Source organism: Microplitis demolitor, chromosome 8, assembly GCF_026212275.2.
Source record: "Microplitis demolitor isolate Queensland-Clemson2020A chromosome 8, iyMicDemo2.1a, whole genome shotgun sequence".
NCBI classification, from domain to species: domain Eukaryota; kingdom Metazoa; phylum Arthropoda; class Insecta; order Hymenoptera; family Braconidae; genus Microplitis; species Microplitis demolitor.
The window spans coordinates 18,369,209-18,389,714 of NC_068552.1; the positions used below are offsets into that span (position 1 = coordinate 18,369,209).

Here is a 20,506-nt window from a genome sequence, read left to right on the forward strand (position 1 = left end):
TACATACATATGTATATATTATATGAATAGATTTAAAAAAAAAAAATAGTAATAAAAAATATAAGTTTAAAGAAAATTAAAATTCATTTAGTTACAATAAAATTTCAGTTAATAAAATCTACAAATACTTATATATATTATACGAGCTAAAAACATTTTTTTATCTTCAATAAAATAAAACAAGTCGGTGGAATAAAATTAAAAAAATAAAATAAGTACCAACGGTAAAAGATAAACGACTTAATAAACAAATATATTAAGTTTGTTATCATTCACTAAACTAAACAAACAAGTGTGTGTCTTAATACTGGGTCGTTTCAGTGTCGTCCATACTAGATATACTTGCCTGCTCTAATACTTCTAAGAGTTTCTGCATTTCAATTGAATCCGACGTATTGTCGAGAGTTCTCTCTAATGCTCTGACGTATGACATACAGGTACGGCCTTCGTGATCAAGATTTTGGGGGTTCGCCTTGTGCTGTAATTGTAGAACAAATATTTTATGAAGCTGTTTTTAAATTGTCACAGACATAGTAAGTCATTAACTTAATGTTAATATTTACCCATATTAATAATTGAGCCATGGCCAAGTTTCCCGTAGCGCAAGCTAGATGTAGAGGCGTTCTCAAATCCTCATTACTGACTGACATATTTATATCTTCGTATGTACATCTTGCCAAGCAGAGAGTGAAAGCCCTCATATCACCTCTTTAAAATATAATTTAAATTAAATTAAGATAAGAGACCCAGTACTAGTTCCCTGATCAGGTACTAGGTCTTTTACCTTTAATTTAAATAATTAATTAAATTAATCAGCAGACTTACCGGCAAACAGAATCAATGAGCAATTTTCCAATTGAAATATTTGGATTAGCAGGTGGTAAAAAAGCTTTGTCTTCATATTTCCAACGAATCCACTGCTCTTTAGCTTCCCGAGGAGAATCTGAGTTGGGCTTCAACTTGCTGTTGAGACAATACTCCCAAACCCCGTTGGCAATATCGTTACCCAGTGCTAGCATGACACTCAACTGTCCAGCAGACCAGTCATCAAGATCTAGCGAACGTATTTTCGATATATGTGAGCCTAAATTTCTGTGTATACCTGAGCACTCGATGCAAACCAAAATTCCGAGATTGAGACTCGCCCAGTCGGGATTCGGGGCACTGCAGTCGGCGCATGCATCATTGCCGGACACTTTATTTTTTATGCAGTGCATTTTGAAGGCTTCCGTTTCGTTTTTTTTATCAGCGTCGCTGTTCTGCAGGCTTGATAATATCTGGAGCTCGATAGCAGTGATCCAGCTGTCGCGGTCCTCGGCGTTGCTCGCTTCAAAGTTCCATGTCTTGTTCTCCAGTGATATTATTGCGAACTCGAAGCTGTCATCTTGGGTGGCGGTTGCTTTTGAGCCTTTTGGTGTTTTACCAGGTACTTTAACTGTGACGTACTGGAGAAGAATGACTTTGCCGTTGGTGTCGTTCATGTAGTCATGAAGACTTGGATGGTAAGTCAGTCTCCCGTCTTCCAGTAAAGTCACATACTTTTTTTTACGTTCCTTCAAGGACTTGCTGCTGCGCTTAAAAAGGTATCCCTGCTTGACGGGTATCTCTCTGCCCACTCCCATCTCCTCCATATTGTACTTTTCTTTCTTAGACGGCGTAAAAATATTTGATTTCCTACGAAACTTTCTGATTGTCGTCGGCGTTAAAATAGAGCTACGGAACTCCGGGTGAGGGGTCTGTATATACTGAAAACTAGTATCATTTGTTATAACTGGATCGCACTGCGTCACATTATCTTGGCTCGGTCGTATAAATTCTTCGGCCTTATCTGTCGTAACACTAATTTTCGAGGGACTGCTGGTATCCGAATCTTTAGCTGACGGTAGTACGGTTTTAGTAATCACAGGTATTGAGTATCTTGGTTCTTGTTTTTGTAAATTATCACTAGAACTCTGGCTACCATTACATCGTTGCGACAACTGAGATTTATCAGACATTTTAACAATTATTTTCTGACAAACATCTTGAAATACACGTTCTACGTTTAATCCATAAATGGCACAGGTTTCGTAATAAGGACACCGTAACTCACATGCTAACTTACGTGGCCTCACGTCCTTAATTACACGGGGATTTGTATCGTTGATCGAATCTATAAGTAATTAATTAAATTTTTTAAATAATAATTAAATCCTGGCACAAATTTATATTCCGAATAATGTCCCAAGTAGAAATATTCCCATTAAATATTTTTTATCAACCATCAGCATCAAGTTCTACCTTAAACATGATACTGGTTAATCGATGTCTAATTATTTTTAGATTTTTTCATAACCGAAAAATTGTAAAAAAAGTATTTTGAAAAATTACACTTATAGTTTTTTAAATTTTCTACATGTGCATTTTTTTTTCTTTAATTTACTTGTCAGAAAAAAAAATCCGAGAATTGATATCTTTTTACTAGAATAACCGGAACCAAAACACTTGTGTTTGTGAATTACAGGCGGACCGTAACCTATCCCAGCAAAGTTTCAGCTGGTACTGATTCAAATTTTATCACCTAGTTCTTTATATTTGAAATATTTCTGTCTGGGGCATTAATTCCAAGGTCACCTAGATAAATAATGAATAAATAATTACCTTGTACTCCGACTAAAATTTTTGGTACATCTGTCATATTACGAAATGAACACATTTTATTATAATAATTACAAAGAATCGAAAAACTCTCTTCGCTTTCTAAACTAAACACCAATAAAACAGCATCGATCCATGACGAGAACTGTAATTATATAACACAACAATACTTATTATTATAATTACTTATTGAGTGTAAATTTAGCAGACAAGACAATTTTCAAATTTTAAAATTAAAAAAATTTTATGTTCTCGTTTGGAAATTTAAAAAATTGTCAGATTTCCGCCGACTTTACTGTTATAATTACTTATCATACAACTTATAATTAAAAAAAAAAATTACCTGTAATTCAGGGACACCACCTTCATCTCTAATCAATAATAAATAACTTTGATCATTAATAAAAATTTCTTTTTTAAATCTACCACCTTCTGGGGATTCCTCATGCATAAATGATCCTGTCAAATAGCGATGTACCAGTGCCGATTTACCTGAATCACAAGACCCAATAATTCCCAGATGTAGTTCTGGTACATCTCTAGCCAATGTCCATTCATGACTATTGACAAAAGAATCTAAAAATTCAAAAATAATAAATTTAAAAAATATTTAACTAAGTGAGCTGCCACTTGAACTTACAACAGATGGTTTGCAATACTCAGTAATGTCTTAAATAAATACCTTCAATAGCTACAACATGTTCTCTTATCTGCTTGGCAATTTGTGTGTCAGAAATAAGATCAATTAAATCGTAAATAGCATAAATAGACGGATGAACACTTTCGAAACGTTGAATTTCTTGACGTATTGTAAACGAATGATCATGCCCACTTTGGCCACTTGTCATTTTTTTTTTTATTTACTCTTCTTCTTTTTTTTCGACTACTTTAAATAATTATTGAGTAAACATTCACTTAAATTTAATTATTAAAATAAATATTTAACAATTAAAATATTATTTTACGTTGCATTACGCAGTTGATAACTTTGATATATCTATTTATGTATATATAATTATTTATTCATATTTTCTATTTACGGTAATATATCAAGTGAATAAATTAAATAATACGTGAGTAAAATGTCAGATTCGCATATTTATAAACATCATCGAATCCCAGTAGGCGAACAGGTTAGTCGATGCAATTATTTCATTGGGTATATGATAAATTTAGCAAACTTATAAATATATAACTGATAAATAATTATCTTTTAGATAAAATATATATTTTTTAATTGGTTTCAACAAATCTTGCTAAGAAGATTAAAAAAAGATGACGTCTGGCCAATGAAAATTAAGAAATAAATTCTTTTTTTTACTGATTGCTTATGACATCTGGCGGGAACTTTCAAAAGCCTCCACATTTGTATTCTTTCAATCGATAACCGGATAAAAATAAAATAACCTGGTAAGATTTATTATTTACATATTTTTATACAGCCCGTGTCACTTAAATAGCCTCACAAATTTTTAAATTATTTTTGTTTGTATTAAATTAATATCACAACTATTGTAACATATTTTAAATACTCGTACAGTGTCTATTGCGAATCACGCACGAATATGTTCGAACCTGCACACGATGCACTGCGCAAGGTGACGTACCTCTCCTGTGCGTTTCACATGAATAGCCTCAGTCCAGTTTAATCAGTCTTCGTGTTCGTTTGTTTCTATTCTTTTGGCTGATAAGTGCTTTGCTAAGAGCGTTAATTACAAAATCATTGATAAATATTGTTTGTGCATTGCTTTATTTATTTTTTTAATATGGGTCGTGGTCGTAAATTAACTTATCTTGAAATGGAAACAATTCAATTTTATATGGATCAAAAACTAAGTAATCGAGAAATTGCTAAAAGAATCGGTCGTAGTCCGAAAGTTGTTAATAATTACATAAAACATAAAGAAAACTATGGAAAAAATTATAAAGGTCGAACAAAACTAGCCACTTCATCTCGGGAACGTCGACTTATTTTGCGTGCTGCATCAAATTCTTCGAAGACAGTGCGACAAATAGCCAATGACGTAAACACTAGTGCTTCACTGTCTACAGTGCGACGTATAATAAAGTCGTCATCATACCTCAAACGCAGAAAAATGAGAAAGAAACCCCTTCTGCGCGATTCTCATAAAGAGGCTCGATTATCGTTCGCAAGAATACACATGTCCTGGACAGATCAGTGGAATAATGTTGTTTTCAGTGATCAAAAAAAGTTTAATTTAGATGGTCCAGATGGATATTCATATTATTTCCATGATTTGAGAAAAGAAGAGATAATTTTACCCCGCCGTCATTCAGGAGGTGGCTCCGTCATGGTATGGGGTGCGATTTCCTATTATGGTATCATTAATATTTCCATTATAAAAGGAAAGCAAACGTCTACATCGTATATCAAATTACTGGAAGAAAAGATTAAAGAGATTCGTAAAGTTTTTAAGTCAAAAAAGTGGATTTTTCAGAAAGACAATGCCCCTTCACATGCATCACATGAAACAAAAACGTGGTTTCAGCTAAACAAAATTCAAGTTTTAGATTGGCCATCAAACTCTCCAGACCTAAACATAATAGAAAATGTTTGGGGCTACCTATCTCGCCAATTATTTGCCGGTGGACGCACTTTTAGCAGCAGCGTAGAGCTCATACAGGAAATAAATTATATTTGGAATAATTTGGATCAAAATTACATTCGCTCTTTATATAAATCCATTCCTAATCGAATTTTTGATGTTATTCAAAGTAATGGAAAGTATACAAAATATTAAAAGTCAATATAAAGCATGTTAATCTGTATTTTGTTTTATTGAGGCTATTCAAGTGACCAGCCCTTGTTTAAACTTAGGCGTTAAACTTTTAGTATTTAATATTAAAAGTCTAGTTGATTTAATAACACTGTAGTAGTAAATTAACACAATTAGTTGATGGTACAAAATTTACGGTTGGCTCTATAAAACTTAATTTATAACAAATTTTTAGTGAGGCTATTCAAGTGACACGAACTGTATATTTATTGATGTTTCTTAGTAATAATTGTTTTCTTTTACAAAAATTTGAATTTAGCCGACATCAGAAAAATTTAAAATTACAAACACATATAGTCAATAATTAACTTTTTAAATTTAATCAAAATGCGCATTTTAAAAATTTTGAAATAAATGAATTTTTCAGGAATATGTTTTTAATAATCTATTCTATTTATTTGTAAATTTAAATTTGTCTGATATATTCACAGTCATTTTTTATTTATAGGTGCAATTATTGATAAATGTTGAGGAATTTGTCAAGACGTCTGGGAGCTGGATATTGGAATTGTCATATTTTGAAGAAATTTATCAGCGGTACTGGTTGTCAGAATAATAATAACAGCAAGATGGTTAAATACTTGAAGCAAACAGAGGCGATAAATGTTGATAAAGATTTATTTGACAAGTACAAATTCAGCGTTGATCAATTGATGGAACTGGCGGGTCAAAGTTGCGCAATAGCTGTTGCCAAGACGTATCCATTGGCGGGTAATAAAAATGATTATGTTTTAATATGCTGTGGTCCTGGTAATAATGGTGGAGATGGTCTCGTGTGTGCCAGACATTTAAAACTATTTGGATACAGTCCTGAAGTATATTATCCCAAGAAAACTACCAATAAATTGTATGAAAATCTATTGCACCAGTGCAGAGAAAATGATATTCGTATACTGGATGATACTGCGGCTATAAAAGACACAAAAGAATATAGGGTTATTGTCGATGCGTTGTTTGGATTCAGTTTCAAGCCACCAGTCAGAGAGGAATTTGTTCCTATTGTCGATTTATTGAAAACTGCAGGCACAAATATTTGCAGCATCGACATACCTTCGGGTTGGGATGTCGAAAATGGTCCACCAGACGGAGGGATCAATCCGGAGACTTTGATTTCACTTACGGCTCCGAAAATTTGCGCTAAATATTTTAAGGGGAAGTACCACTACCTGGGAGGTAGATTTGTCCCCAAAAAACTGGAGGAAGAATATGATTTACAGTTGCCCGAGTATCCCGGGACAGAGCTCGTTGTTTTGCTGTAAATTGATAAGCTTTTTGTAATTTTATAATTTTGGCGGGAAGATTTAATAGGGAGAGGGAATTTTGAAAATTATAATTTAAAGAAATAAATAAAGACATTTGTTATCAGAAATCATTCATCTTTATTTGACAGAATGACACTTGTATATACCAAAGTATTAATCCAACGGAAGTAAATTACATATATAATAATAATAATAATAATAATTATATATATTTATTTATAATAATAATAATATAAACGATAATAATATTAATAATAATAAAAAATAAAACAAAGAAAAAAAAATGCATTGACATTAAAAGTGTAATGTACAACGTATGTATATAAAATGATTAAAAACTACCTAAAGTCGATTCACGGCGTGAATTTTTTTAAAAAAATCATATAAACGTGGAATGGAAAATATACAGGATACAATTAAATCAGTAAAAATATTTATGGATACTACAATAAGATCCATTTTCTTTCATTACATTTTTGTTCATTATTTTAAATATTTTATTTTTTTTTTTCTTATAGATGTGGCCGCATAAAATTTATGGAAAAATACCTCGAGCGACAAGAAATCGCTCATGCTAAATTAAAATCAAACTACTTGCACTTTTATTTTATTTTATTTTTTGCAGCATCTAAACCCTCACTAATTTCTTACTCTCTTTTATCAACACAAAATTACGATCTAAGCGCACTTGACTATTTTCAATAAATAATAAATATTTATTTAATTTTATCGGGTTCAGTGTACGTACACTTGTAAATTTTAAAAACCGTAAATAAATAAAAATTTATAAATTTATATACAAGTGCGCTTACATCTTACACACTCTTACTTGTCTATTTTACCTCTCGCACAATCGCTCTTTCTTTCTCTCACACTCATATATAATATTCTGTAACATTTTAGCAGGATCAATATATATATTATATATATATATATAATGATACATGTATTGGTGTATCAAAGTCCTGCATTTGTCCACTCACTCAAGTGTTACACAGAATCATCATCGGACTCGAAAAAGAGCGCACACTCCCTGCAGAAAAAAGGCACGAACTGGCGGAATAGTCGGCCTAACTGTATTATATTTTATTTCAATTATTTATTTATTTATTGGATGGAACATTGTCACAATACAATATAATTATTATTCCTCAATTATTTATTTATTATTTAAATCAAATATCATAATTATCTCTTCTTTAATCATCAAATTGCTCTGTTTAACAATCACCGATTACAATACAATGTAATTCGGTATTACTTTATCATAAGGACTATAATGTTAGCGACATAGTGTGAACAGCACCCACCAATTCCGTTGTTCGCTAATTTAAAAAATTATAAAACAATAATTATTTAAATAAAATAAAATTAAAAAAAAAAAATAACATTATTTTTAAAATTCGAAAGTTAAAAAGAGACTATTGTTCTCTTGACTTGAAATTTTCCGACAGTGCCACCCACTTTTTCAAAATTTAAAATCACTCAATTGTCATAATTGTATCAAAATTTTATTTACGATTTTGACAGTCGAGTAATTTGATATTTTTAAAAAATTAGGAACACTGCCTGAAAAAACCCTTAATGCACAAAATAAAAATATAAATAATAATAAAAAAATTAATATGGACTTATATATAAACCATTTAAATCAATTGCACGTACTAATATTTAAATTATTAATTTTTCATTCCATTTAATTGGGACTGCCGACACTACATGGCTAGCCGTTATTACTTTTATTTTTTTAAATATTTTTACCGTACCGTAATTATTTAGTAGACTTTTTACGCAGTACGATTTACATTTCGCCAGCTTAAAATTTATTATACATATAGATTTTTTTTAATAATAATATAACTATAATATATAATAAAATAATAGTAATAAATTCACACTATTTTAAATCCACGGTAATTATTTTCATTCACTCGTCCATTAATGTATACAATATATATACCAATTTATATTTTTCAATTAAATTCTTATATGACCATTTTACCTCTACAGTGTATACTTAAATGTTGTTTATTTATTTTTCGATTTTTTAAATCACCTAAGACACTAGTTTTTATCTATTTTGAAACAGCGGTATATTATTGTCTGTCGTATTTTGAGTATTTATTTATTTTTTTAAATATATTATATACAAAAAAAAATTTTTTCTTTGCAATCATTAATTCTGTAAATTCTTATCAATAATTAGTCATGGAAAGCTCAATTGCATAACCACCATTATTTAAACCGCGGAATATTCAAATATATGACGGCAATTAAGTTAATTTATTTATTATTTGGCATTTAATTTATCAGTAATATCTATAATTATTATCATTACAATAATATATATCAAAATAATTGCCCTCATAATTTAAACAAACAGTTTTTTTTATTAATATTTTGGCAACTAGGCAAGCTCGGTCGTTCACGGAAGGCATCGTATGGTGCTTTTTTTTTTAAATCGTTGCTTTAACAATAATAAAAATTATTTGTTATTATTATCATTATTTAAATAATCTGTCAAAAACATTTCCATTATTACGTTTTAATTATTATCATAGTTATCGCATTGCTAATACAATTATTTATAAACGTTTTAATTATCATCAGTTTTCCCTGACAATTATTAAAGTACCAAAGTCACTTTTGTTGTCTCGCTGCTCGATTTATTATTTATTGTCTCATATATTTTTATTTAAATTCGTCGTTATCGTTTACTAACATTATTATTATTATTATTATTATTTATTGCATTGTATATTTTAAAATTTTAATTACTAGCAAAAAAAAATTATAAAATGAATGTATAAATGATGGATAAAAAAATGCATCTGGAACGTTGAAGATTACAGATAAAAATAAATAATTAAAATAATAAAATTCTAATTATTCGAGCATTGAGTTAACTAGTTAACACATTTATACATCAGTATATCAAATATTTTTTGGCGACCGGACGATCCGAGTTTACTTTAAATATATAATTCATTATCATATATTTATATTTATATATATATATATATAATATTATAATTATATAAAAATATATTTCTTAATTGTTAACACTATAATAAATGAGTATTACAAGCATTTTAAAATGCTTTCAATGTTTTTTTTTTTTTTTTTTTTTCATTTTTTTTCTTTTTTTTTTTTTAAATAGTTTTTTTTACACGAACATGAACACGATGCCTGTCGCGGATAACCGAAGCTTCTACAATGAAGAAGTACAATTGTATTTTTTTTTATCAGCATAATTACTATTAATAAATCTTATAAATAATTATTTATTGTTTTTTTTTTTTTAATTTTTATCTTTTTGGTTTTTTTTTTATTTTTTTTAATTTTTTTTTTTTTCCTTTTTTCAAAGTAAAATTCCCCAACTGGCAATTTCACGTATATTAATTATCATTATCAATAACAATATCACTTATCACTTGCGGTACGTTGTGTAAATAAAAAAAAAGAGACGAATAAACTGTTATAAAATACATCTCCAAATATTATTATTAATTAATTAATTAATTATTTAATTAATTATTACTATTATTAACTTACTTTATTATTACTAATCTATTTATTTATAATTATTATCGTCATTCGTAGAGCTTTTTATGCTGGACAAATATTTAGTTTATTCAATTTTTTTTTTTTTATTATTACTTTTCTTCAATACGTCCAGTAAATAATGTAACCATATAAAGTGTCATATTTAATATAATATTGTAATGGTACAGTATTGGAAGCATTTTAATATCATGTATATATATTTTAAAATTTTTAATTACAGGGATTACTGTCAGATCGGTTGCGATACAAGATCCATAAATTTTATATTTTTGGACCGTATATATTTTATTTTTAAAAATAATGAATGTGCGTATGGCATGATGATAAGAACGGAATGTTGTGTAAAATAAAAAAAAAAAAATAATAATAGCTAATGATTACTAAATGATGAATGGACGTGAGTTAGTTAACAAGTTAATGGAAACTTTGTAAGTACTTAACAGAATAAAATTGTTTTCATTTACCGATCTACAGTATCCCTTTGATCAACGTTTAAATGTCCTAGTAATCAGTAATTACTTTTTTTGTTTAGTCCGAACGCAAGGCCGTCCCTTTTAATAATTATTTGAAGTACGCGTGGATACTTTGTAAAAAGCACGACCGCGCACACGTGCCGGATAAAATAAATCTCCAGTAAACAATTTAATTAATGGACCAACACGATAATCGTAACTGTTTATTGGTAAAAAAAAAAAAAAAAAGAGAAAAAAAAAGGCCTTTAATAAGTAGGAATGTGTGCTGAATAACAAGTTGCAATATTTTCTTTACGACAAAACGTACTCATTAAAAAATCACGTTGAATTATAAAAAAATATTATTGCGTTGAACAAGTACTCAAGCTCCATGATCGTATATTTATTTTTTAATAGTTAATAGCCAAAAAACTACTGGACAACTGAGTCTTATATATTTATTTTCACTTCTCGCATTCAAACTTCCTCTTAAATGCTATATTAATATACATATATATTTATTTATATATAATATATATATATATATATTTTTTTTTATTAATAATAATAATATATATATATTTATTTATACTTTTAATTTCGTTTCTTTGTTTCCTTCAACAGTCGTCTACTTTTGACTGTTAATTTTTAAAATAAAAGAGACAAATCATCAATGCCAAGCTTGCTTATCAAAACTGATAAGCTTTCACTTTTAAATCTATTTATTTAAACTTGAGATTGACAATTATTAACTTTGTCACTATTTTATTGTAGTATTTAATGTCACCCGTTAATCATCACCGAATAATATCGCCCACTAACTCTGTGAACGTTTAGCTAACAATTTTGTACATTAATTAGTTTCCTTATTATTGTCATGTTATTTATAATATTTATATATTTTTTTTCATTCATTTATTTTCAATAAAAATAATAAAATATTATGTATATTATATTATTATATATATATTTATATATAATAGATTATTGCATTATGCTTTTTTGGTACCGTTACTTTAGTTTCATTCATTGGTTATTTGCATCATCGTAATTATTAATTATTAATTAAACTTTATTAATAACCAATTTTTATTGGTTTCATTTTTTTTTATTTGCGGACAAGAATGTCTGAGGTCTCAATAATTTAAAACATTTACGGTTTTAATTTAAATAATTATTAAGACCGTTGTTTTAATAAGTTTACGAAATCACCATCTTACGCATATATATATATATATATGAGTAGCCGTGATTGTTATATTATGTGTGATGTTTCGTAATATCCTGTTTTACCGTTTCTTGTTTATGTCCCTTGGGTGTAGGTGGTGTAGGTATACCTGGACTCTGGACCCTAGACCCTAGACCAAGTCGGAAGTAATAAACCCATTCTACTCTCTCACATATAATATATACTCTGTCCTCTCAGTGTATAGATCTATTGTCGTGTGCTTAGTGTGACCAGTAGTAGTAATCACAGTAAAGAGACCTAAATGTTAAGTCACGAGTGAAGGAAAGTTCGCAGTACATACTTGTCTGAATGTGTACGGTGAAAATTTTGAGTTTGAATAAGGTGTTAGATGATGATGATGATGATGATGGTCCTCGTTCTATTCTCTGTATGGTTTGCAGTAAGAGTACCGGTGATTCATGTGCTGACTGTAAGAACCAGAGTGTGAGAAGCGCTTTAGGCACTTGGAGCACTGGAATGGCTTTTCGCCGGTATGAAGACGCTTGTGTTCCGTCAAGTGATGCTTGTGTTTAAAAGCCCGCGGACACTCTTCGCATTTGTACGGCCTTTGCCCTGTTTAATTTACAAAAAAAAAAAAAAAAAAATTTATTAGTATACGGGAAGAAAAAAATGAAGCAGTGAATAATAAAAAATATCAGCAGTTATTGCTGCGGTCTGATAAAATTAAAAATGATAAGCCGACTTACCGGAATGTTCGTACTTGTGTCTAGCAAGTGAGCTATGCTTGGAGAAGGTCTTATCGCATTGATCGCATACGTACACGCCCTCTTGTTCGGTCTCCGTTGAAGGAGGAGCATCTGGCACAGGCCTATCATTCTCGCGCTCAGACTTTACGTGGGCCCTTGATTGACTCTAAGCGTTATCAAAAATTTTTATTTTTATTATTTAATACTTTAGACACACAAAATCTGTACAAATATAAATTTTTGGTAATAAATAATATACCTTTACTATATTGTCACCGCTGGAAGACACTTCCTTTTTAATTTCAACCGGATCAGTGGTCTCTTCATCAATAACCAAGGGTGATTCATCAAGATCATCAACTTCTGAATGAGGCACAGTCATTTGTATAATTTTATTATTATCTTTTGGCTCGTGTGGTGATGATAAATTATTTCTATTGTTTATAATATCATTGTCTTTAACTGAAGGAGTTATTGTGAGATTTTCTTTCTTCGAGAGATCTAAAGGCTGCTCTAGTGGAAGCTGGTGGTTTCCGATACTCGCAAGAGGCACGAGAGCCGGCATCCTCAGTTCCCGGCGATCTCTCGCACGGGAATTTTGGAACCAGACTTGAACGACGCGTTTTGGAAAATTAATGTAGTTGGCAATCATGTCAATTTCTTCTTTCTTCGGACGGGGATTGATGGCATAGTAGCCCTTGAGAACGGCCAATTGTTCGTCGTCGATAAGAGATCGGGCTCTTACTCTTCTTCCAGGCTCAGCAAGAGTTTTATTTGACTCATCATCATCCTCAGAGTAGGCCTCTATTGAACTCTCTGGTGCCAGACTTTCTTCGGCTTTTCGTTTAGATCCCCGCCGAGTTTTCGTACTAGATTGGCTGGCATCTTCAAGCTTCGCTGCTAAACCTTCGCTCTGTGAGTCATACTGATCTCCAGTCTGCCAGTCTTGATAGTGCGTTGTTTCGCCCGACATCTCGCTATCCTGATCTTGATAGTCTTCATCGCACTCACGTTTTATCGTTTCCGGTGACGTTGCAAGTTTTCTAACATTCGCTTCGAGCAGCTGTTTGGTCACAGAAGTATTTACCGTCTCCAGAATACGACGTACAGCATCCAAACCCTGAGGGTCACTTGGTACCGGCGAATACTTTCCTTCAGTCCCTTCAGTCTCTTCCGAATCCGCAGTTGACGGACTCAGCGTCTCACGATGCGACTCATAGTGTTCGGAGGCCACCTCGTCTAATCTCTTAGTCTGCAACTGACTTAGAATTTTACCGAGTGATGATTGAAGAAACAAACTGCTGAAGTTAACTATTGGAGGTAGCAGTGTCGGCATGTCATAAATGCCCGTACTCTCTCTTTGTAGCTCTTGGTAGTCTGACGGTGAGAGTTTTGGTAGTATTGGTAAAAAAGTATTGTTATTGACAGCATGAATATCGATTTCATGAGGACCACGAGACTGCAATGACTGTCCTCCTTGTTGTAGTTGGGGTTTTTTAGTAGCACGTTCTATACTGCTTATTGTGCTTTGTCGTGATTTTTTCAGGTTTACTATCAGGCACTTCTTTGACGTCATATGACTCGAGTAAGAACCCGAGTGAGAAAAACGTTTACCGCAGTTGTTACATTGAAATGGTTTTTCTCCACTATGGATTCGTAGATGTTCCTATAAAAATAAATATAAAAATAAATAAACGCGTTAAATTTAATCATTTTATTATAACAATTTTGTGAAAATAAGTAAAAACTTACTTTAAGATGATGTTTAAATTTAAATGCCTTTTCACAGTGGGGGCATTTAAATTTGCGCAGTACTGCGCTCTCGTCGTGGCTGATCATGTGCCTCTGAAGACGGTAGACGTTGGCGAAAGTCTTGCTGCAAACTTTGCAGGACTAAAAAAAAAATATATGTAGATAAGTATTAATATTTGAAATAAATTAGCAAGTACTGTGAGAACGCGAACGAAACCAACAACTGAAACTTACAACTTGAGAAAACTGAGCACTGAGATCGTGCTTATCAATGACGAATGCGGTTTTATGGGCGTCCTCGAGGTGGAGTTGAAGAACGTGGAGGTTCCGGCAGAGAATGCCACACTGTGGACACCTCTCTTCTTGCTTAGCCGATCTAGTATCGCCCCCTCCGCCCTCAGTGCTCGCCCCACCGCTGCTTATTTCAGCTAGTTCCACACTGGATTCGTCTCCACTGCACCCTACTCAGACAAAAGTAACAATAATTTATCATCAATCATTATCCACATTACAATACACAGTAATAAATAAATAAATAAGTAAACATATGAATGTATCATTTTAGGTAAAAAAATATGAATTTTTCTAGGTACATATTGAGGTATGAATAAGAAACAAAAAGGCCTGTGGCTAATCTCTAGATTAGTCCCCCACCGTAACAAGAATTGGCGATCCCCATTCTGTCACCCGTTCCCATCGTCGTCCTGGACCGTCATCTACGCACGACCGGTGTTGGTGACTGCTCTCAAACTACAAAATCACCAGTCCGAGGGGTGACTCTTGATATTTTCAGAGAGCATGTCACTGTAACCCCTCTTGCCCCTATCTCATCCCGCGTCTCCGACCCCACACCTTTTATAGCTTTAATATACCTTCGTACAATTGCTGCAACTGCGAATCTCCGTGGCATTGTTAGTCGTATGGCACGCGCCAGGTCGACGCGCCCAGGGTGACTCTGCTCGGAAGTGGCACATGGCATCAGGGGATCTCACGTCGACCTCTGCGTGCCCCCATCCTACTCACGTACTACCTACCATACTTTATATCCACTCGGATAACTTTTCGGGGGGGAGGGGGCGAGGGGGACTAAGTCTATTGTCAACCGTGGGGGATTTAAATGATGCTGGAGCCGAGTGATTAACGGACAGGAAAATCGCTATAGGGGTGCCCGGTCGATTCCAGGGACATTTGTCTAGGCTCAATCGAACAAGTCGAGTCGATCGAGTCCGATCAATTTTTTTTTCATCTTTATATACTTGCCCATAAATAATATTGGCGGTAATGAATTTAAATGACCGTAATAATAATTACAGTGATATATGTCATATATGATACTGTTTAAATTGACAACTAATAGTAGAGTAAACTTAGCTTAAGAAAATAAACATTTTGGTAATGTAGGTAATGCGTGCATCAACTAGATCGCACTTTGATCCGAGTAAATATTGATAACAGTTTGAAACGGGTCAAAGCCGTGGCCTGGTGATCCGAGTGTTTGTCAAATCGTCACGATTTCAAATAAATACGGACACAAAAAAAGAAAAAAGAAATACAAAGAAAAAAAATAATTAACCAAAACGCCCTTATTCATTTTTCATATCTACCCATTATTTGTTTTATTTTTTTGTTATTGAAGAAAATTCCTCAGCCGTAAGTAAGTGTATCTATCTATGAATCATCGGGACTTAACTCTCCTCAGGGTCAATTTAACAGAGTGCAAAACTTTCCCTGAATCATCACAACTCTCTAGTCGTGTCGTCTTGTATATCGTGACGATGCCAAGATTTAAAGATTAGAGACAATGAAATATATAAATCTATATCTATATACCAAGAGTCATAAAATAAATATAAGAGACAAGAAGTTAAACACGTGTCGATGAGAGTCGAAGTGTCTATTGACCAACGGACAAGATGGCGATGAGTTTATATATATATATATATACATACTCACAGCATCAGTAGTGAGATGTGATACATGTACGCATGTATGTTCGTACAACTAAACATTAGTAACAGTGATGGGTAACACGGGCCAATGACGTCATCGGAGTATCGTTGGGAAGCGCGAACCACAAGCGATTCAAACGTTTAAACTGCTCTCTGACGAGGTCATTGAGCCTTAGCGCGACGCGGGGGCGCGGCGGCCATTAAAACGCGAGATCACTTATCTCTCAATTTTCCTTTACAAGTACACGAGTACACACTACTGTAGATCCACATATTATTATACAGCATAATTTATGATGGCATATCATAGACAAGGCATACTCTCGATACTTGTCAATATGCTCAGATAATTTTCTTTATTCCTCATGACGCATTTTACGCAATCACGGGCACTATTATGATAAATGTTTTGATCGCTGACAATTATTATTATAACTATTATCATCAATAATATTTGTTATGAAAATAAATTTATATATCTAGGGTAGGGGTATTAATATCTAGGGTAAAACATCGTCGTCTGTAATTGTTTACGAATAGTAAAAGCGTATAAATAATAAAATTTAAAGTGATTATTACAATGACGGAGATGATAGATTTATTTTATAGAAGTGCAGCTCTTTCTATCGCGTGGTCAATATAAACTACCGCACGCGATAAGCAATTGTAAATACTAAGAACACAAGTTATTTAAACCTCAAACAATAACGTTATAGTTTAAACGATAGTTTTATTTTTGTAATAATAATAATTTATGTTTACCGGTTTAAAAAATCTACCAAAGCATTTTCACATTGTTTAGCTAACATGTATAATATATATACAATAAAATAAAATAAAGTTAAATTAACTTTCCGTCTCAACACTGTAACTAGACTCGGTGTCTTGCTCTGTTTCCGCATAACCAAGATAGCACGTGCTAAAACGATTTATTTATCGCAAGACTTCGAGGAAAATCTCACCGCAGGAATTCTTACCGAGATTATCATCTAAATGTCGCGCTAAATTCCATAAAGTATTAGTTCGCGGTCGTACAAATAAAAAAAATAATAATTAATATGTATCACAATTGCAATCCAGTTCGCGGATAATTTTAGCGACTTAAATTGATACAATATTAAAAATTGTAACAAAATAAATATACTTATCCAATACACTTGACATTTAAAATTCAAAGTTTCAAATTACGGACGAGGTATGAAACTAATAAGCCACTCGCTCAGTAACTCCCACATTTATTTGTCGTGAAATGCGATATCTACTCCCCCTTCTTATTGACACGGACATTAGGTAAAAGTATAAGAACAAAAAAATGTATAATATATAAAAAAAATATACCGCAGGTGCATTGAAGTGACTTTTTTTCTAGACAAATATTTTATTAATTGCGCGTTTAATAAACTGAAACAAAGTAAAAAAACATTTTCATTAGTCACGTTTTTAGTCGGTCGTTGATCGTCAGGTGAATGAAGAAAAATAAAACTTTGAACTCCTTGCGCGACTCGCGAGTAATCGCCATCAAACAACGAGAACAAAAGGATGGCTAAAAAATGAAGAGCTAATGAGTATAATTGATAGTGAGTTTCATAAACAATAGAGGCAGAAGCAGATGACAAATAGAGAGATAAAATAAACGGATGTTTTTTTTTATTTCTCGGTTCGGGTTTTGTTGTTTGTTAACGTTAATTGTCATGTGCTGTAGAAATATGTAGAGCTACGTAGCTTGTTGATGCCACGTCGATCGCCAGAGTAAACGAAAAGCAGCACACATATTAAATAAAGCTCACTCGGTTCTTCTTATCTGACCCTCTGTGGCTCTACCGACCTTTGCCTGGCACTCTCATTAGTCTATCTCGAATTACGTATACTGCGAGAGAGTTTTTTTTACAACCAAGGTAGCACACATCAATTGATATTACATACATACATTCATATGTATACATACAAATATTAATATTATAACTTGTACGGATGATTCTCTGAAAAAAACATGTGATAAAATATTTTTTAGATAAAAATTGTGACAAACCTTTGAATGGGTTTCGCACGAGAGTCATGCTCATATTAACTCGGCGTCCTGACGGCGGACGTTTGTCCCTGAAGATGCTCTCGTGTTTAATTTTTTTGATACTAGGACATCATGCGAGCCGGGCGAACGAACGTCCTCGTGCCCGACGACGACAGCGGTGTTGACGAGGAAGATGTTGATGTTGTTGTTGATGATGATGATGATGACCTTGGGTTCCTCCAGCCGCGTGGAGGTGGCGTCGTTGCGTTGTTTTATTATTTTGCCTCTTTACCGTTGCAACCTTTCGCGACGACTCAGACGACGTTGTTAACGATGACGTAGTAGCGCCGACGGAAATTGTGACCACTGGCCTGGCGGTCGGCAAGCGTACGCGGGGAAACAACATCAAACGCTCGTCTCGTTCTTGCAGCGTCGTTAATTTTCACAGCGTAATTTTAAAACTGGCGTCTGTTCCGAGTGCCCAGTTGCTATTTAACACACACGTATGTCGTCTCTCCCTGGTCTTGATCGCCGTGGTCGTTGTCGCCGTGCTCTTGGGTACTCGTGCTCGTCGTCGATAAGGCAGAAGGTGGGGCCGCGGTTATAAGAATGGCGAGTGCGTCGAGTGTGAGTGTGTGTGTGTGTGTATCTAAAGAGAGTCGATACCTTTCAAGACGATGAGATAGTCGTCTTGGGGCGGGTCTAAACAGTAAAACCAGTATTCAGCTTATTTATGTTTTTTTTTTCTTTTTTCTTAAACTTTTTCACCTTATTCCTTTTTATCTTTTCGTATCAATAAATAAAACGGCAACACAACACACAAACATACGCATTACTTGGTACTGGTATCCACGCACAAAGTGCTGCCCGGTCGTCGCCCGCTGATAGTAATTAATTTTCACCGCACAGTAACAATATCAACTTCCATCTTAAAACTTAAACGTGTCTATGACTTCCACCGCGTGGGATATTTTTAAAATAAATAAATTTAAAAAAACAAAGTTCCACATACACACTTAGCACTCTCTTCCTGCTCTCTCTTGTTTCTCTTTTTGTCTCGGTCTCTTCTCGTCAGTTCTGTCCACAAAACTTGATAACAATCCACCAGCACCACCAACAACTAAAAAATCATTTGTTATTACTATTTTAAAATTATATGTTCACCTTTAACTCGCGTTAATTCGGCACAGCAAACGAGAGCACGAGGGTATGTAGTCGGGTTTATATCCTTGGGGTTGTTAAAACACACAAAGTAACACAGAGAGCGAGAGAGAGAGAGAGCAGGAAGGGGAGACCGCGGAGAGAAGACGTAAAACATAAGTGCAGAGGAGAGAGTGAGAGAGAAAGATACAGATATACAAAGTGCACGACGCGGTGTGTGCCTCCGGTGCTTAGGGCATGGCAGTAGGCGCGGGCAAAGCGGAGAATGTCGGTATACTAAACCATCTAGGAGAGTAGTAAAGTAAGTATAGACAGAAGAGTGAAGCGCACCGGCGGGTACCGCGGAGTTCTAACTAACACACATGGATGACAAGCCAGGCGATGGAGATTGTTGGGAGAACTGCGTATTGTGTACTATAGGATTCGGGATGGATGGTGATGGTGATGGTGATGGCGGCCGTACGACGGCACAGCCACCGCCCCCGTCGTCGTTTTACTTGCTCCAGCTCCTTCTCTCACTCATACATTATTAAGCTCCTCACCTCCCTCGTACACCGTTAACAACTACATCCCCCCACTTATCTATCTCTTCCCCATCTCTCTTCCTTCCACATAAACTCTCATTTACCTCACAGATTTCTCTTTGTCTCCCAGATGCAGACGTGCTCTCCTATATGGACCAACGAATTGGTATACAGAAAACACAGAGATCTACTTGTCTCCATCTCCCTCTAACAAACCCCCGCTCCAACCCACACACACACTCACACTCTGCCCCTTCTTCCTCGGCTTATACTCTTCTCTCGTCCACTACATATCTTTGTCACGTCCCCTACCTGCGCCCCGCGACAAGCGCAATCAGGATCAGGGCTGTGGATGCTGCAGATCGTGCCCCGTGAGTTATCGGGTTTACTCGGAACCTCGAAATCTCGCGATAATACAAAGCCCATTCCCACACCGGCTACCAGAAACCAGCCAACAAACG

At 33.7% G+C, this 20,506-nt stretch overlaps 3 protein-coding genes across 5 annotated transcripts; 1 reads left to right on the forward strand and 2 right to left on the reverse strand.

Annotated features, from left to right (window-relative positions):
• Positions 1–130: 130 nt before the first annotated feature.
• On the reverse strand, positions 131–3,773 carry LOC103572316 (centaurin-gamma-1A). Its single transcript, XM_008550853.3, has 6 exons — positions 3,320–3,773; positions 2,981–3,213; positions 2,641–2,782; positions 826–2,152; positions 564–708; positions 131–478 (listed from the first exon to the last, which is right to left on the reverse strand). The coding sequence occupies exons 1-6, from the start codon at positions 3,483–3,485 to the stop codon at positions 302–304; spliced, it is 2,190 nt and encodes a 729-aa protein (XP_008549075.1). The 5' UTR covers positions 3,486–3,773; the 3' UTR covers positions 131–301.
• A 193-nt stretch (positions 3,774–3,966) lies between these two features.
• Positions 3,967–6,804, forward strand: LOC103572317 (NAD(P)H-hydrate epimerase). 3 transcript variants are annotated; one of them, XM_008550854.2, is made up of 2 exons: positions 3,967–4,047; positions 5,884–6,804. In XM_008550854.2, the coding sequence occupies exon 2, from the start codon at positions 5,900–5,902 to the stop codon at positions 6,692–6,694; it is 795 nt and encodes a 264-aa protein (XP_008549076.1). In that variant the 5' UTR covers positions 3,967–4,047; positions 5,884–5,899; the 3' UTR covers positions 6,695–6,804. The 3 variants fall into 3 exon arrangements, with proteins under 3 accessions (XP_008549076.1, XP_008549079.1, XP_008549078.1); XM_008550857.2 differs by lacking the exon at positions 3,967–4,047 and adding an exon at positions 4,054–4,235; XM_008550856.2 differs by lacking the exon at positions 3,967–4,047 and adding an exon at positions 5,295–5,373.
• Positions 6,805–9,831: 3,027 nt separating this feature from the next.
• Positions 9,832–19,919, reverse strand: LOC103572318 (zinc finger protein 1). The gene is made up of 6 exons (XM_008550858.3): positions 18,382–19,919; positions 14,638–14,864; positions 14,404–14,544; positions 12,911–14,317; positions 12,652–12,817; positions 9,832–12,517 (listed from the first exon to the last, which is right to left on the reverse strand). The coding sequence occupies exons 1-6, from the start codon at positions 18,413–18,415 to the stop codon at positions 12,324–12,326; spliced, it is 2,169 nt and encodes a 722-aa protein (XP_008549080.1). The 5' UTR covers positions 18,416–19,919; the 3' UTR covers positions 9,832–12,323.
• Positions 19,920–20,506: the final 587 nt, after the last annotated feature.

Excerpts from the sequence above, each read along its gene's own strand:
- LOC103572316 (XM_008550853.3), bottom strand. The coding sequence starts at position 3,485 with ATGACAAGTGGCCAAAGTGGGCATGATCATTCGTTTACAATACGTCAA. Across the intron at positions 2,783-2,980 it reads GTGGTGTCCCTGAATTACAG|TTCTCGTCATGGATCGATGC; the intron begins GTAATTTTTTTT and ends ATATAATTACAG. Across the intron at positions 479-563 it reads TGGCTCAATTATTAATATGG|CACAAGGCGAACCCCCAAAA; the intron begins GTAAATATTAAC and ends CTACAATTACAG.
- LOC103572317 (XM_008550854.2), top strand. The coding sequence starts at position 5,900 with ATGTTGAGGAATTTGTCAAGACGTCTGGGAGCTGGATATTGGAATTGT.
- LOC103572318 (XM_008550858.3), bottom strand. The coding sequence starts at position 18,415 with ATGAGCATGACTCTCGTGCGAAACCCATTCAAAG. Across the intron at positions 14,545-14,637 it reads GTGCTCAGTTTTCTCAAGTT|TCCTGCAAAGTTTGCAGCAA; the intron begins GTAAGTTTCAGT and ends TTTTTTTTTTAG. Across the intron at positions 14,318-14,403 it reads AATTTAAACATCATCTTAAA|GAACATCTACGAATCCATAG; the intron begins GTAAGTTTTTAC and ends TTATTTTTATAG.